General features: G+C 36.4%; 2 protein-coding genes across 2 annotated transcripts; one reads left to right on the plus strand and one right to left on the minus strand.

Annotated features, from left to right (window-relative positions):
- Nucleotides 1-231: 231 nt before the first annotated feature.
- On the minus strand, nucleotides 232-11,665 carry LOC114520914 (germ cell-less protein-like 1). Its single transcript, XM_028541265.1, has 9 exons — nucleotides 11,425-11,665; nucleotides 7,502-7,587; nucleotides 6,415-6,452; nucleotides 6,076-6,172; nucleotides 5,252-5,349; nucleotides 4,377-4,555; nucleotides 3,484-3,788; nucleotides 2,652-2,800; nucleotides 232-1,293 (listed from the first exon to the last, which is right to left on the minus strand). Exons 1-9 carry the CDS (start codon nucleotides 11,511-11,513, stop codon nucleotides 946-948), a joined length of 1,389 nt encoding a protein of 462 aa, XP_028397066.1. The 5' UTR covers nucleotides 11,514-11,665; the 3' UTR covers nucleotides 232-945.
- A 621-nt stretch (nucleotides 11,666-12,286) lies between these two features.
- On the plus strand, nucleotides 12,287-14,374 carry LOC114520913 (dual specificity protein phosphatase 16-like). The gene has a single exon (XM_028541264.1). It carries the CDS (start codon nucleotides 12,508-12,510, stop codon nucleotides 13,921-13,923), a length of 1,416 nt encoding a protein of 471 aa, XP_028397065.1. The 5' UTR covers nucleotides 12,287-12,507; the 3' UTR covers nucleotides 13,924-14,374.
- Nucleotides 14,375-15,316: the final 942 nt, after the last annotated feature.

Here is a 15,316-nt window from a genome sequence, read left to right on the forward strand (position 1 = left end):
GTAAGTCAGAATAAATTACACGGCCTAAATTCAATTACGAAATATCTTAATAGCAACGCTATTGGTTATTCATTTCTAAAGTACATTTTTACATAAAAATCTACCAATATGATTGCACGTTAGAGCTGCAGTAATTTATTTTATAAAATAACATGTACGTAACGTGTGTTCTGATTGGTCAAAGCCCGGTTTTTGATCAGGCCATCCAAACACGAAAATTTAATTCGCTCATGGAAATAAAAAACTTGGAACACTACCTTGTTGTTGTTATTTTATAAAACAATTACTTAATGGTTTCTCGCGTTTAGATGGCTTGATCCTAACACTTGGCAATGCTGTTTAAGTTAGAAAAGCTCGCAAAACCACTCGCCATCGGCGTACCTTCGGCTCGTGTCCAGCGAGCTTTTTTTAACTCTCGCAACATATCCACGTGTCTGGATCATCCAAACACGGAAACGATTAAGTTATTGTTTACTGACTTACCCTGGATCCGCCTTTGGTGGCCTATGAAACCTTGCATTTGATCAAAGTAAGAATATTGAAATATATTCAAATATGAGTAAAACTCAAACGGCTATTAATCCTGGCCAAAACCATCAACTACACTCTGAATGATATGTAGTTTTAAACGCAAAACATCAACATTGTCGATTTTCCCCCTCGCCCTCACCCCAATCAATGTTGAATCTATGCTAAATGCTTGAATGAGTTATGACACATCACTCAACATTGATTTGTGGGGAAAGGGGGATAATTTTGAAATAAATCCCGCGACTGCTGACTGTAGTGTCAATTAACACTGAGTGTCTTCAATGTTTTGACCAGGATTGTAGCTACGCGTTGCGCATTATTTGACACCCTCTTCTGACTTTAAATTCTTAGCATGAAAATGAATTACACCAACATTAAGGCCTTTTCTGTACACAATAATTCTATATTCATTATTTATTCCAGTTGTTCCAATTGCCCGCCATCGTTGCCCAATAAGGCTATATGCGCACTAACATGCAACGGATAGTCGATATCCTCGTTAATATGCAACGCACACAACTCTTCGTCCGGTCCGAGACTAGTATGCAAAAGACCGGAACATCTGTAGAACCTTTCGCGACCCTCCGTGTCAAAAACGGCAACTTGCACCTTACACATAATATCTCGTCTCAGTTGCATACATATAGCCGTGGAACATGGCTGGGTATACATGTTACGTTTGAAATTTAGATATTTCTTTCGACTGTCGTATGTTACGATAATATCCACACCGTAGGTAAAGCCCGTCCAACGCCAACAGTACTACATATAAGAAAAATATAGAACATTTCAATCCAAAAACGGGAAAGACACAATCGTACAAATTCATTTCAAAGACTTTTCGAAGGCTTTTCATGACATCCATCATGAGAATAAAGATTTACGAAAAGGTGGGTATATAGTGCAGGGTTTCCACAATGCAAGGAAATTCCCTTGCAATTGACAACCACGAGGGAGGGAGGGATCTGTTTTAATAGAACTTTTTATGTACTGTTTTCAAAAGTTCTTTGTTTCTCTCTTTTGTCATTACCATCCCCCTATGAGGAAACCCTGGTATAGTGTCATAATGTTATAGGATGTGATAGTGTTAGGATGAACTTCTATATAGAGTTCTACTCTAATATAGCCTTTGAAAAGCTAACCAAGACATTCCGACAAATAGTCTCAGAAACTAATAATTTCAACAAGCTGCAAATTTGTCTAATTCCAATGCAAAACGACGGTTTTTAGCGTGATATCTCATGCAAATATCTAAAAAGCTTCGTTTAAGGAGTAATTACATAATAATTACAAGAGCTGGCGATAACACCATTTACATGCACATTCACTTTTCGATGCAAAGATGAATACTGCTTAATTTACTTCAATTGTATTAAATGTGAGATCTTTGACTACAAAAATGTTGTTTATCTGTATTTAAAAATTGTTGTTGTTCTTAGTTTGTTTTTTTCTGAAACAAAGTAGTGAAATGCCTGAAGAACGGTGGTAAAGCTACTAAAAACGTTTCATGTTTCAAAATTAATATAATAAAGTTAATATAAATGAAAGTATATATGCCCTGACATTGGAGGCTATACTTTTCATTTAAAAATACAAGCATTTTGTAGACAAGTTCTGTCATTTTAAGAAATTAAAATTGAAATTTTTAAATGTTATTTGTTAATAAAAAATATTGTTAATAAATGTTTTCGGCTATATGATGGCGACGTAAGGTGCGAACATAGCGAAGTGTAAAGTTTCAGTTCATTTCGCTGCGATTTTGTCATCGACTGCTATGGATGTTAAACCGAGACGAAGTCGCAAATATAGACCAGTATTTTCACCCTTGTCCGCGATTAGCGCATGAGAAGAGCGCACTCGTCGACCCTGGCCTTCAGCCTATAGGCCTAGAAAACTGAAGTGAATAACTATACAGCAAATGTTTTGTACCTTCCCAGCAATTTTGTAATTTCTCAGCAATCATGCAAACTGAACACCTAGTAAAAGCTGGTGTATCTCAAAATTTACGCAAGGTACGGTACGTTTTACATTTAAAGCATTGACGATTATCCTCACGCATATATCAAATATCTAGCTGTATATATATATAGCGAAAAAAGTGAGAAAAATTTCTTACTCACCTGCATATCTCCTTCTAATATCCTACCACAGCGGAAGGCGAGTGAATTAAATTTTTCCTCGGGCATATCCTCACTTGGACCGACATCAATTCCTTGATACGCTAACAACATCCTTTCCCATTGTTGTTTATAAAGACTTGACAACCAATCTAAAGCACAAAGATTAATAAGCTCAGAAAGGCCTTAAAAGCAAACTGAACGCTTAACTTTGAACGGTGAAGTAAAAGCGTGCGAAGTATAATGGTTTATTATATGACTAGAATAGTTCATCGGTCCATCAACTAAAATCAAGCATTCTGATTGGTTCCTGAGCGGTCGGTAACCAACAGTACGGACCGGCCAGGTTCGGCGGGAATTTTTTAGTTGGGAATTTTAATCGTTTTTAGTCATATAATAATAAATAGTTTATTGACTGAGCTTGTTCGGTCCGTACAGGAGGATACTGGTCTCGTTCTCTTTTCGCTTGTATGGACTTCGCCTAAAGGCTCGGTACATACAAGCGAAGAAAGAACTCGACCAGTATCCTCCTGTACGGACCTCTCGCTCAGTCAATAACATATATGTACTACCATGCAGGCAGCCAGGCACAGGTTGAATACTGCAGCTATTAGTATACGTGCTTTAAATATTTTCATTTGAAGATATTCGCCATGTCTATATGAAGGGGGTCGATATAAATAAGTTTTACATTGTGCCTCTACTATACGCTAAACGTACTTATTGTCTAAGATTCAATGTTTTGAGTTTACTGTTGAAAACGGCTATAAACGTTATTGAATAAACCGTTAGATTGTTAGATTGTTAACTACACAAAAAGTTCAAGTTCATATACCACTTGGTACAATCTTGTCCTGATCAAGCTGTCGGACGGCTTTTACGTCACATATCACGTGATGCAGTCTGACCGCCTGAAACACACACGTATACTTCGATCCCTCTTCGGTCTCCAGGAACGCTCTGTCACCAGGCCGCAACTGAAAGTAGGTCGTCGAATCCGAGAGCAAGTCTTTTTTGTTCCCTTTCCACGAGGTATTCAGTTTCAAGAACATCCACATCTTAGCCAGGTTGTACGTATCCACTTCTATCTGCATTACAAAGAGGTTTGGGGATTTGATCAATTTTTCCATCAGGTCAATGCTGAAAAAAAGTCAATATTTAATTTTAATACAATCACAAAAGTGCAGTGGCGTAGCCAGCATCGATAATTGGGGGGGGGCTCATATTCATATATTCATGTTAACAGACTGTAAAAACAATTGATTTGAAAAGAAATTAAACCTGCGTATCACGAATATATGAATATGCCCCCCCCCAATTATCGTTCTGGCTACGCCACTGCAAAAGTGACCATCGAAAACTGGGGGTATTGATTGGTGAAGATAACCTTTGATTAATCGCAATAATTACTATAAGCAGTTTCACAGTTCACTGTAATTCACAGTTATTTTTAAAATAAAAGGAAAAACCTATGAATATAGCTGGCATCTGCATAGTGACTATATATTAGGGACCGTGAATCATGGCTAATCATATGCATGTTGTACAAAACTCAACAGTTATGCATGAAATTTAAAACAGAGGCAAACATGGTATTAATGTCTGTCTCTCAGAGAAATAGTGAGCTTTCTTTTCGTGAATGTCCCTAAAGCATTGAAATAGAAACATTAAACTATATAACTATCTATGATATATGGATCTATGATATTAGAAAAAACTCTGACATACCCGATATTTTTGAGCAATTCGACGGAGGCACTTGATGTAAGTCTTCTTTCCAACCATTCAAGGCATTTGGTTTCAACAGACTGCTGACCGTATTGTGTCGCAGCTGCATAATATCGGCATACTGTCTCACTTTCCAGATTTTCCATCATCATTTCGGCACAGTTGGCCAGTAAACCGTCCTACACAAGAAATTTGATTAGGGAATAGTCGCAGGTTTCATTGTTATTATATTTATTTTTTCTACAGACTGTCTTATGGGAAACACATTACGGATCATACTCCCAAGCCGAGGCGCTTTGAAATCGAATATCGATGTGACTAAAATGGAAACGCATATCGACCGAGGAAAATGTTAGGATAATCACAATATATTATGGTACTGCATGTAAAACGAATGCAAGTAATATAATTTGTAACGAAAACTATTGTGTTTTGTGTTTTGTGTTCTCGTTGTAAATATTTTCATGACAAAAATAATATTTCAAGGGAAATTTGAAATATTGAATTTGTAGACAAGCATTTGTTGGAGTAGGGACTAGCGCTGTTATGTGTTTCTGTAAATTAATGTAAACGCCGAGTGAAAAATTCGATGCGGGCACAATAATTTGCTACCCCAATATGCATGGTGCATTATAAATGGTCTTTGGAGATCGGAAAAGCAGTTTCTAGGGTTCAATCGCTAAGACCGTTTTGCTTAATAAATATTATGTTATTTTTATTTGGTTTTTCGGTTCTTGTGAGTGCCAGAAAAAGTACACAAGTGAGAAGAATACAACAAGCAAAGATATAACACCAAAATTCTCGCCGGGATTATACAAATGTAGGCTCGAGTATTTCAATATCATGATGCACTAGACTTTGAAAGTTATACTTACCAATTGAAACATACAGGCGACAGCCATCAATGCAACCACATTACGGGATGAGATTTCCACTTCGTCACAATAGAATGATCCAAAAGCAATGTGCAATGCTATGTGAGAATAAACATTAAAAATTATATAGCAGACATACAGTCGTGCAATAATAGCTATTGTAATAATGCATGGTTTCACCGCTCTTTGTAACCATGCACTACGAATTCTATTCTCCCATATACGACTCGAACCCGAGATATAATTGTTAAATATGCTGCAATAAAATGTTTCCATGCGTAGTGTCTATGTATCGTTTAGTATAAATATTGAGGTGACTATTGATTTTCCTGCATTTTGATCGGTCATGCAAGATTCACCGTCTCTGAAGTGATACGTGACTATAGCTTTTTGACGCCTTTTTCAAATAAGAAATTTGAAGTAATTATAATTTTTTATGAAATTGTGTTGATTCTTATTTGTAAACAGCTCGAAATTTATACTAAAACAATTAGTCGCCTCATGCAGGCTCGGTGATTACAAACCTATATTCACTTGACTTAGGGCCTGTTCATATGAGCCGGGCCAGCCCGGTTGAGCCGGGCTAGCTCGCTTTTGCTGTTTTCATATGAGCCCGTTAAAGGCGAGATCTCGCTTTGTTCAGGCGAGATCTCGCCAAAGCCGGGCTGGCCTGGTTCCATATGAATGCAATTTTACAAATAAAGTAAAATAACATGTGAGGCGAGATCCCGCCACTGCCGTGCTAGCCCGGCTAAACCGGGCTGGCCCGTCTCATATGAACAGGCCCTTATAAACCATATATAGATTATTCAAACACCGTGTACCTTCCTCGTCAATATTTTCATCAGGAATTTCTAGCTTGATAAGACTCTCTTGTGATTCCTTCCATGTTCCAGTGAACATACTCTTGAAATAATTGGACTAAAAAATATACCACATCGCCGATATAAAGCACTGGCAATCAAGGAGGATTACAATTATATCACGTCCAGGTTTTAAGGGTACAGTATTTATGTTGACCAAAAATTTAGTTTAAATGCAATTTAAAGAGTCGAAATCAGCAACATTTAATTGTTGCACATATAATTTTCCTTAAAACAACGCAAAGTTCAATTCTATATGCTATGTATTTGTACATCATGCATGAATCATGTATCTCGTACCTGACAAAGGTATAGCTTATGAAGTTTCCATTCAATATCTAAAAAAGAATTATAAAATATATTTCCATAATCAGCTAGCACTAACCATGTATAATAAATTTCTAGATTCTGCATGTTTTGTGTGCATTTCTACATCATCATTCGTGTTTACAAATTATGACTGCGGTCAATGTTTTAGCATGAATTGTATAATGCCTTCACCGTTTTCTTTTGTTCCCCCTTTTTTTAATCAAATCCCCGCATGCGAAGAAATAGTTGCAAAGGTCTCTGTTTTAAGAGCATCAGGGTACACGAATATACCTATCGATTTTAGCTTCTTCAGTTTGTTTAATAAAAAAATAATGGGGCGGGGGGAATACGGTCCAGAAGCCTATGGTTTTAATTCTATATGCTCTGGTTTGAAAATACATATCTATTACATATCACTTCCAGGCACGGTGCAGCCAAATTATAAATAATAAGAGTTAATATTGTCATACTGCTGCCATATATTTTGATGGAAACGAAAAGCTGAAAAATTAGCTTGACCATGCACGATGGGAATCAAGAAACCCAGAGTAGCACTATCGCAACATTATTTCACCTGATGCGTATGCACAATCACTGGAACGTAAAGACACACGGGAGTGGAAGGGACTAGATTGAGATTCGAAATATCTATATAGCCTATTTGAGCCGTCTCGACCTAGCAGTTCAGTTGGACTAGCAAACTAAACGTCGCCGGTCCGATTGTCACCGCGGTTAACTCACATGCATGCAGTAGTACAATAATTATAGTACAATGATTTTAATTCATTTGGGCCAGATGCACTAAATTTGCACGAGCGTTTTTTACCTTGATAGTTTATGTATACAGAGAGCTATAGTCAAGTCTATCCGAAGAAGAAACATGCGATATTTTTTTCTTTTTTGTACCCGATGTAATATTAACAGAAATAAACTAGATTATGAGCTTAAGATTTCTATTTTCAACAAATATGAAAATACATGCACAATCAGTTTATTAAACTAAAACATCTACATTAAAAAAAGTAGGTCAAGAAGACGGAAGCAAAGCAGATAGAATATCTTATATGAAAAGACTTACCGAGTGCCACGAGTGTAATATCGCTGTCTTGCCCATTGACAAAAAGTGTGTGATAAATATAGTCTGACGTTGTTCGTTGCTTCTTCCTGGAATGAAAACACAACATGCATGTCAATCAATAGCTTGCAATTCCCCCTAATCTTTTTTAACGTTTTTAAGACAGTTTCCTTTTTTAACGTTCTTAAGAAAGTTTCAAAAGTATTTATGTATGTATAGCTGCTTTGCTCCATTAAAATTCACTCTAAGTATAGTTGCTTCCTCTTATCTCTCATGTCAGAAGTTGCAATTCGTGTTGAATCGTAAACACACTCAGAGGATCAGCACTAGCCCTAACTAGTTAAAGGGGACGGTGTATGCAAACTTTTGTCGAGAATTGATGTATGGGTTTGCCGACTAAATTTCGCAACACCCTGATATTTTTGAAATGTTGAAACATAGGCATAAAACAGTGCATGCACACATGTGGCGTCCAAGAATAGTAATTCACTCCAACTTCTTGTATCACATCAGTGAACACGGTTTTTCAGGATATATTGGCTTCGAGATTTTGCTTGGTGAATGAAAGGTGTATAATATAAGAACTGTATAGCTGACACAGTTCGTAAAAGAAGAGTACTTGTGATGATACCGTGAAAATGAACGGATTCTGTACGGTAACGTTTTTTAACAGTACCAAACAGGTGATTGTATTGACGTTGTTTGTCACGCACATCAGAATTAAACGATTAAGTTGGGGATGGAGACCCCAGCGTTGAAAACCCAAGAAAATAGTGAGGCAAATGAAGATCATATTGTCAGAGGAAACTCACGAATATGTTCATGTTTTCGCACATGCAGTTAAATCGAAGGTCAAAGAAGTTTTCGGACATTAATTGATATACTGTAGTGACAGTAGGATACAGAGGTCATGAAAGGTCAGCCTATTCCACACCTGTGGTCTGCGTACGAAAGAAAAGCAGGACATCAAGGGCTGTTTTCCACTCTTGCGTTTTTTCTACGTATACGTATACGCACGTAAAAGTTTAAAATAATTTAAACGATACTTATGAAATCAATGATTGAATAGATGCACAAGGTTGGATTTTGTTGATGATTTCGCGAGTTTTCTCTGGTATAAAATTGCTTAAACAACAACGGTTTTAAACTTTTACGTGCGTGTATGATGATACACGGATGATGGTAGTCGTAGTGGTAGTTAAATCTGAACCTCGCTAATGTAAAGCACGCTACGGAAAGATAAAAATGTGAATCGAAGGACTCAGTAAAAAATTGTTCACGCGTACAACTGCACTGTTAACGAAGCAACTGGATTTCTCAGCTTTTTTCCTATTATTTTATGGGTCACCAAGATTTTCAGCTGATCAACTCTTTGGAACATCACCTCTCTCGTGGCGGGAGGACGTCATTAGGTTAAGATACCCCGGTTCCGGTAGTATACGGGTAAGGGTAGCCTTATTATGTTCGCTGAATTTCCATCATTATTTCTCAATTTTTTCAAAAATTACATCGACAATTCTTTTCCTGTAGACTTTGGCCTCTTGAGGGAAGCATGATTTGTATCATGAAACGTGCAAACAACAAGAAATTCCAATGAACAAAGTATGGCTACCCGTATACCGAAACCGGGCTATCATAACCTCTCTATACAGAATATGTCAAAAGATAAAAAAATGCCATGAAATATGCTTTTGCAAAATTTTAAATTCGTAAATTTTAGATTGGTACTGTTTTTACAGTGTGCACAAGTGCAGGAAAGTAGATCTATGACCGAAGAGTCTGTTAGACTGCATCAGTTGAAACCTGTCGACCGTGTGAAATTTCTGAAACTTTCCAAAGCCCATGTTTCAATCGGCTATAGCGCCATCCTTATGAAAACACACTATAACTCGTATTCTAAAAGCTCGTGTATACTCAAAGTCATTGAGTGGAAGTTCAGTCATCTTGTAATTGTGCATGACGGTTTCTTACTTGACTGATAGCTGAGTTTTGAATATTTTACCTTCAATCTTGAATTGATTGGGAAAATTTTCATTTACGGACCAGCATATACGTCATTTTTGTATCACAATCAATTAGTTTGAGGATGAGTGAGATTTTGGGATACAGCATACAGTACAGTATAAAGAGCTTTAGGTATGCAGTCATATCCACTCAGCTTGCAATTTATTCAGATGCGCTGCATACTCTTTGCATTGTGTATTAAGGTTTTGAAGGGATTGCGTGACTGTTGTACTGTACTTAGCATGAAGTGGTTCTACACGAGTCGTATTGATGAGTTCAGCAGCTTAACTTGTCCCAGCTTAGCCAACCAAGAAAGAAATGCTTTCTTAGACTTTTAGTTGCCAATACTAAGCCTAAGGAGATATTAGCTTCACGCACTAAAATAGACGTCAATCTCGTTTCCGGAGTAAGCCAAGTTACAGATTAGTTTTGGAACGAGAATGGCGATCGATAACGAACGAATGCAAAGGGCGAAACGAGAAGAATTCTACGCAGAAAGCTTCACACTGAACGAGAACAAAGATTGAACATTGATCACCCCCGTAAATGGAAAAAACTTTGAATTCCCTGATTTTTCTAGCAACAAAAACACTTCGAGAGACAAGCAGAAACTACAACAAACACCGAATTGGATCAATACCAAAGCACTTGAAAGGCTCACAATATTTGGCAAAACTAGCATATTTCAGCCACCATGTTTCAATCATCATTTTGGAATAATGCTATAGTATAAGTTACATTGTACCTAAGTATATAGCCTATTTATGAGAAACAGAGAGAGACTGTTGGTTGAAAGCTAGAATACCACTAGTACCGGTATACATCATTGCTGGAGGTACTGTAGTGTGGAGTGAACATTGTAATTATTCATTGAGAAATATCTTTCTCAGCAAATAAAAGCACTGCAAATCACAAGCAAAACAATGAAGATTTAAAGCTAATCTAATTAAAAGAAAAGAGAATGTTTTGTTATTTAAGCAGCATTATGCCATGTAGATGAAGCATAATAGAGAAGTAAGATAAGTAAGATTGATAGTGAAGACAGTAGACACTACTGAACTATTTAATAGGTAAAGCAGTAGGAACTAGGAACAATTAGTAGGTAAGAGAAAAATGCATTGATTTAAAATAAAAAAGAAACAATAAAACAGTGAACACAAATAAACAGTGTTGGCATAGAAAGAGTTTGTGATAAGGCATCTCAAGCAAATGCCATTCCTATATTGATAGATGGAGACAATCTTGAAGATTAGGATTGGTTATCTCAATGCAGTTTGCTAAATTCCTACCCCATTCCACTTGTAAAACACAAGTATTGCCTTAAAAATAATGTTGGCTGTATATATGAATGACTTGCATATTCGAAGCCAATGTGTATTTTGATATAAAAGATAGTAGAAGTCCGAATAATCTTGCACAGTAAAGTACGGTATCCTAACTGGCTTTTGCTTGTTCATAGGAAGTGTACAGGACTTTGCTCTTAAATAATAATATCAGTCATCAAATATTCTGGACACTAATTTGGTTTGTTGTAATGTTTCAAAGGAAATAAGAATATAAATAAACAAATTAAAGATAACTATAATAGACAATAACCTTAGATTAACCTGGGCACTGTTTTATTAAACGGTTTTATGTGTTCACTAATTTTTCATGATTCTTAACCAGAACACCTTCGTACGCCCACATACAAGGTTGTGTTGGATGTTGCAGCTAGATATTCAAAATATTTTTCCGGGGTGTATATTCGCTGATATTGATATTTAAAAAATTGATCAGGCTCATAGATATGACCATGACTCAAACATTCCCCACTTTTTTAGAACCAATCCACTCACGAAGTATCGACCAAATGGGGAATTCTTACTCTAATTTGATAAACGACACTATTTATTTGCAAAAACAACAATGACTAGGCATACTTTTTAGGCAGTTCCACTACACTCTCTTCTTGCTGTTCACCCAGATTTGAGTCTTCGAGTTTTCGCTTGGTGTCCGGATAATTCCCCATCTTATAGAATAGTTTAAGGCTTGATATCAAATTTCATCGTTTGAGAAACGATTAGGCATGTTTCTACATTGTAGACCGGAAAATGAAGCACTTATTTATCTTAACATTGTGAAAATATGCCCCAACGTTTGTATAATGTTTTATAATAAAATGGCGAGCAAGAATCTGCAAGATGTAAACACAGGAGAAAACGTCATGTAGTACAAGTATTGTGTCCCCCTTCGCGTGGTATTAAAACCACACAACACAGAAATTTACTCCAAAGTTTTATATATTGTGTTTGCGAATGCCATTTGGATATAATATGTGTTCAGTAACCGACAATTATCATTGACAATTAAAATGAAACTACTCTAGACCCTACTATAACTGTCACTGAACGTACATATTAACGAACGCTATCAAGTAAAATATTTTGGCACAAAAGCGCGGGCTTTCATATTGTTACAAATTTGTTGACATTTGAAAGTTCTAAAATGTAAATAAAATGTAAACACGAATGTCGCAAATCGAAATCGAACGGAAGAAGAATACAATGAAAAGTTACAAAACTGACCGGGATGTCGCAATGAGGGTATTAGTTTACGATCAACTAAATTCAAGTTTCAAAAACAACAAAATAAACATCTTTTTGGATCATTATTGAATCGACTGTTCAACACCTATGATTTGCGAAATGTTTGCAAACCAACTGATATTTGTTTGTTCAAGATTAAGACGTTCCTCTCGAAATCAAGAGTCTTTCCGCGCATGACAATTACGAGCGGAAACTACACAAGAATAGTCAGTATAATCAGATATGTTGAGTCGTCGACATGGTCTGGTGGGTAAATCTGACTTAATTTTCGACTAAACAATTTTGTCTGGCCAAAACTAAAATACGCAAAGTTGTATCGACATTGAGATGGAAACATTGTAAGAACGATAATTGGAACGCCATGGAGTAAGCACTACGCAGAAATTCCAATAGTATCTGTGGGTTTATTTGCTTAACATGGGCAGTACATACTCGAGTAGAAAACGAGTTCAAGATCGAAGCGCTGGCGACATATCGACACAACAGCGGTATGTAGATCGAGAATTGTCAAGTGATTCTTCCCAAGTCGAAAAAAACTCCCTCAATAACCACAGCAGACACTTATCGGTCGAAAAATCTGAGGGTAAAAGTGTATCTTGCACTCTTCGTCGAAATAGTAAGCATTCGCAACAGAATATCGAAATATTACAAGATCCCACTTCGAGTGAATATAGTGAAAACGACTTCAATTTGGGAGGCGATTCTGCTGTTGGGGACAAACTGTGTCACTACACTCGAGATTCCACAATTCCGGCGTATTTCGAGAAGCAGTTCAATAGGTTTCCTGAGGAGGACAAAAATCATGTATACTTGGAAAATATTGAAGATAATTTTAATCAGAACTTGCCCGATCAGACTGATAGTGCAACAGTATCCTCACATAGGCGAGAGCACTTGAGCACATCAGAAGTCATCTCATTACGGACTGGTGAAGAATTGGACCTAATGACCGTCCATGAATTATACAATTGCCTTAATGATGGAACAGTTAACGCCTACATAATGGATCCATTCTATATTCTTATACTGGATATCCGAGATCGCAGTGAGTATGATGTGTCACATATTGTTACTGCACAACCATCGGATGTTATTTATACGGAACTGGTTTTGTTGTTCAACTACGGATATATCGGTGGTAGGACCAGCTTGCGGGACTTCACAATGGTTGTTATATATGGCAATGGACCATGTAATTTGGATGACTCCTCATGTCCAGAGCTTAAGCTTTACCATGAACTCCAAGGATTTGGGATTCAGCCAAGTATTCTTAAGGGAGGCTTTGAGTCCTTTAAAGAGAAGTACCCATTTTTGTGCTCTAGCATTCACATTACTGATGAGGAAGAACGAAAGAAATATTTACAAACATATCCATCTGAGATTGTCGAAGGTAAGCTGTACCAAGGCCGTGGTGACCAAGCAACAAATAAGACAGTTATAAGGAACTTAAAAATCACCCATATTGTAAATGTTTGTACCGAGCACCCTAATGCATTTCCCGAGGAGATTACTTACCTCAACATAAATGTTGAAGACTTGAATTCATCCTGCTTGAAATTATATTTTGAGAAGAGTTCCAACTTTATCAAGAATGCATTTGATGAAGATGGTTGTGTGTTGGTTCATTGCAACCTAGGTATGAGTCGTAGTTCTACCATGTCACTGTGCTATTTGATGAAGTCTCGTCATTGGAGCCTGAAGGAGGCATATGATTTCATGAAGTCCAAACGACAAGCAGTGAAACCCAATCGATCATTCCTTAAACAGCTGTGTGAACTTGAAATACAGCTATTAGGAAAGAAAGTGACAGATGCAGATGACATATGGTTTTAAGACAGTTCACATTGTACTCACATTAAACTAAAAAACACTGTTCAGTTAAACACAATGTCTATGACATGAATTGGCCTTAAATGAGTCAAATAATTTGTCTGCTACATCTCAGGAGAGCTCTCTCTTGAGATTTAGTAAATATGGTTTTTTAAATTAGTTTTCCGGAATTGAGGATGTGGTTATAATCTGCTTTACCTTTATTGCAGCAATGTGGTCACAAACATCTCACCCAATTTTTATAAATATATAAAATGCACAAGGTAGGGTTTCTCATCTAGGAAATGGACATACTGCAATGTTCTGACTGTTTGAAAATATGTTCGTAATTACAGAGTTTTGAAATCACAAATGGCAATTATGTACAGTACAAGTCAAAAAGGTTATAAGATTCACACATTAAAATGGTTGTATATATGAAAAATAGATATATCAATTATACTAATCTGAAAAATCACACAATTCCAGATGGTTGTAATGCTAATGAGTAATGACAATAGATAATCTAAAATGACAGAGAACTATTGACATTGCACTAATTTTTTTGTTGTTTCTATATGCTTTTCTATAACCTCCTTCCCATGCAATAGCCCCTCTTTGCAAATTGATGTCCCACTTATTAAAGCAAGGAATTAAGGAATTTATTAACCTCTGCCTATTCACCCTACCCCAGTGAACTGTAATAAATAACTGGAACGCTACCTTCTGACCGAAAGTTGGTACTAAGTCACCCCCCACCCCCGGGCTTTACACGCAAAAACAAACACGGCCAAAACAAAAGTACTTTGTTGTGATTTCGTAAATCTAATAAAAACAACCCAAAAAATGTTTTAGGGGGATAAATCACTGATTTTGTTAGTACTTCCTGCCGGCTGAGACATTCTTGATGTTAGTAAAATGCATTTTATGGTCCTATTTTTGGAAATGCGGAGTAAGACGGCTCTTTGCTAGAAAAAGCGTGTAGCCCAGCGTGACAATGCAGGAATATTTGTTTTACTCTAAAATTAATACAACTTTTTTGCCATCTAGTCACTTGGAATTAAATAAACATAGACTTATGATATCAAACAATGTCTATCAAGTGTATTTTGCGATGACATTTTAGCGAAAAAATACCCACGAAAAGAATCAAGAAAAGGCAGTATTTTTAAGGCATTAAAGTTGTTTTCTTTCAGTTTCTAATATCAAATTGTCAATAGTGTTCTATAATAATGCCAACAATTACTAAGTTGTTTATTCACTTTCAAAATTGATGATTTTCTAAAATTTTCTAAAATGACGTTAACAAGCTGAAAATGCCTTAAAATGTTTACTAAGACGATTTTTTTTTCGTTTTTTCACGCATTTGATTTCTTTTTCAATGATTGAAAAATTCGTAAATTTCAAACAAAATTTT

The sequence above is a fragment of the Dendronephthya gigantea genome, unplaced genomic scaffold (assembly GCF_004324835.1).
Source record: "Dendronephthya gigantea isolate DGI-Jeju-01 unplaced genomic scaffold, DenGig_1.0 000018F, whole genome shotgun sequence".
In the NCBI taxonomy this organism is placed as follows: Eukaryota; Metazoa; Cnidaria; class Anthozoa; order Malacalcyonacea; family Nephtheidae; genus Dendronephthya; species Dendronephthya gigantea.

Excerpts from the sequence above, each read along its gene's own strand:
- LOC114520914 (XM_028541265.1), bottom strand. The coding sequence starts at position 11,513 with ATGGGGAATTATCCGGACACCAAGCGAAAACTCGAAGACTCAAATCTG. Across the intron at positions 2,801-3,483 it reads GGACAAGATTGTACCAAGTG|ATTGGTTGTCAAGTCTTTAT; the intron begins GTATATGAACTT and ends TTTGTGCTTTAG. Across the intron at positions 1,294-2,651 it reads TATTAGAAGGAGATATGCAG|TACTGTTGGCGTTGGACGGG; the intron begins GTGAGTAAGAAA and ends TCTTATATGTAG.
- LOC114520913 (XM_028541264.1), top strand. The coding sequence starts at position 12,508 with ATGGGCAGTACATACTCGAGTAGAAAACGAGTTCAAGATCGAAGCGCT.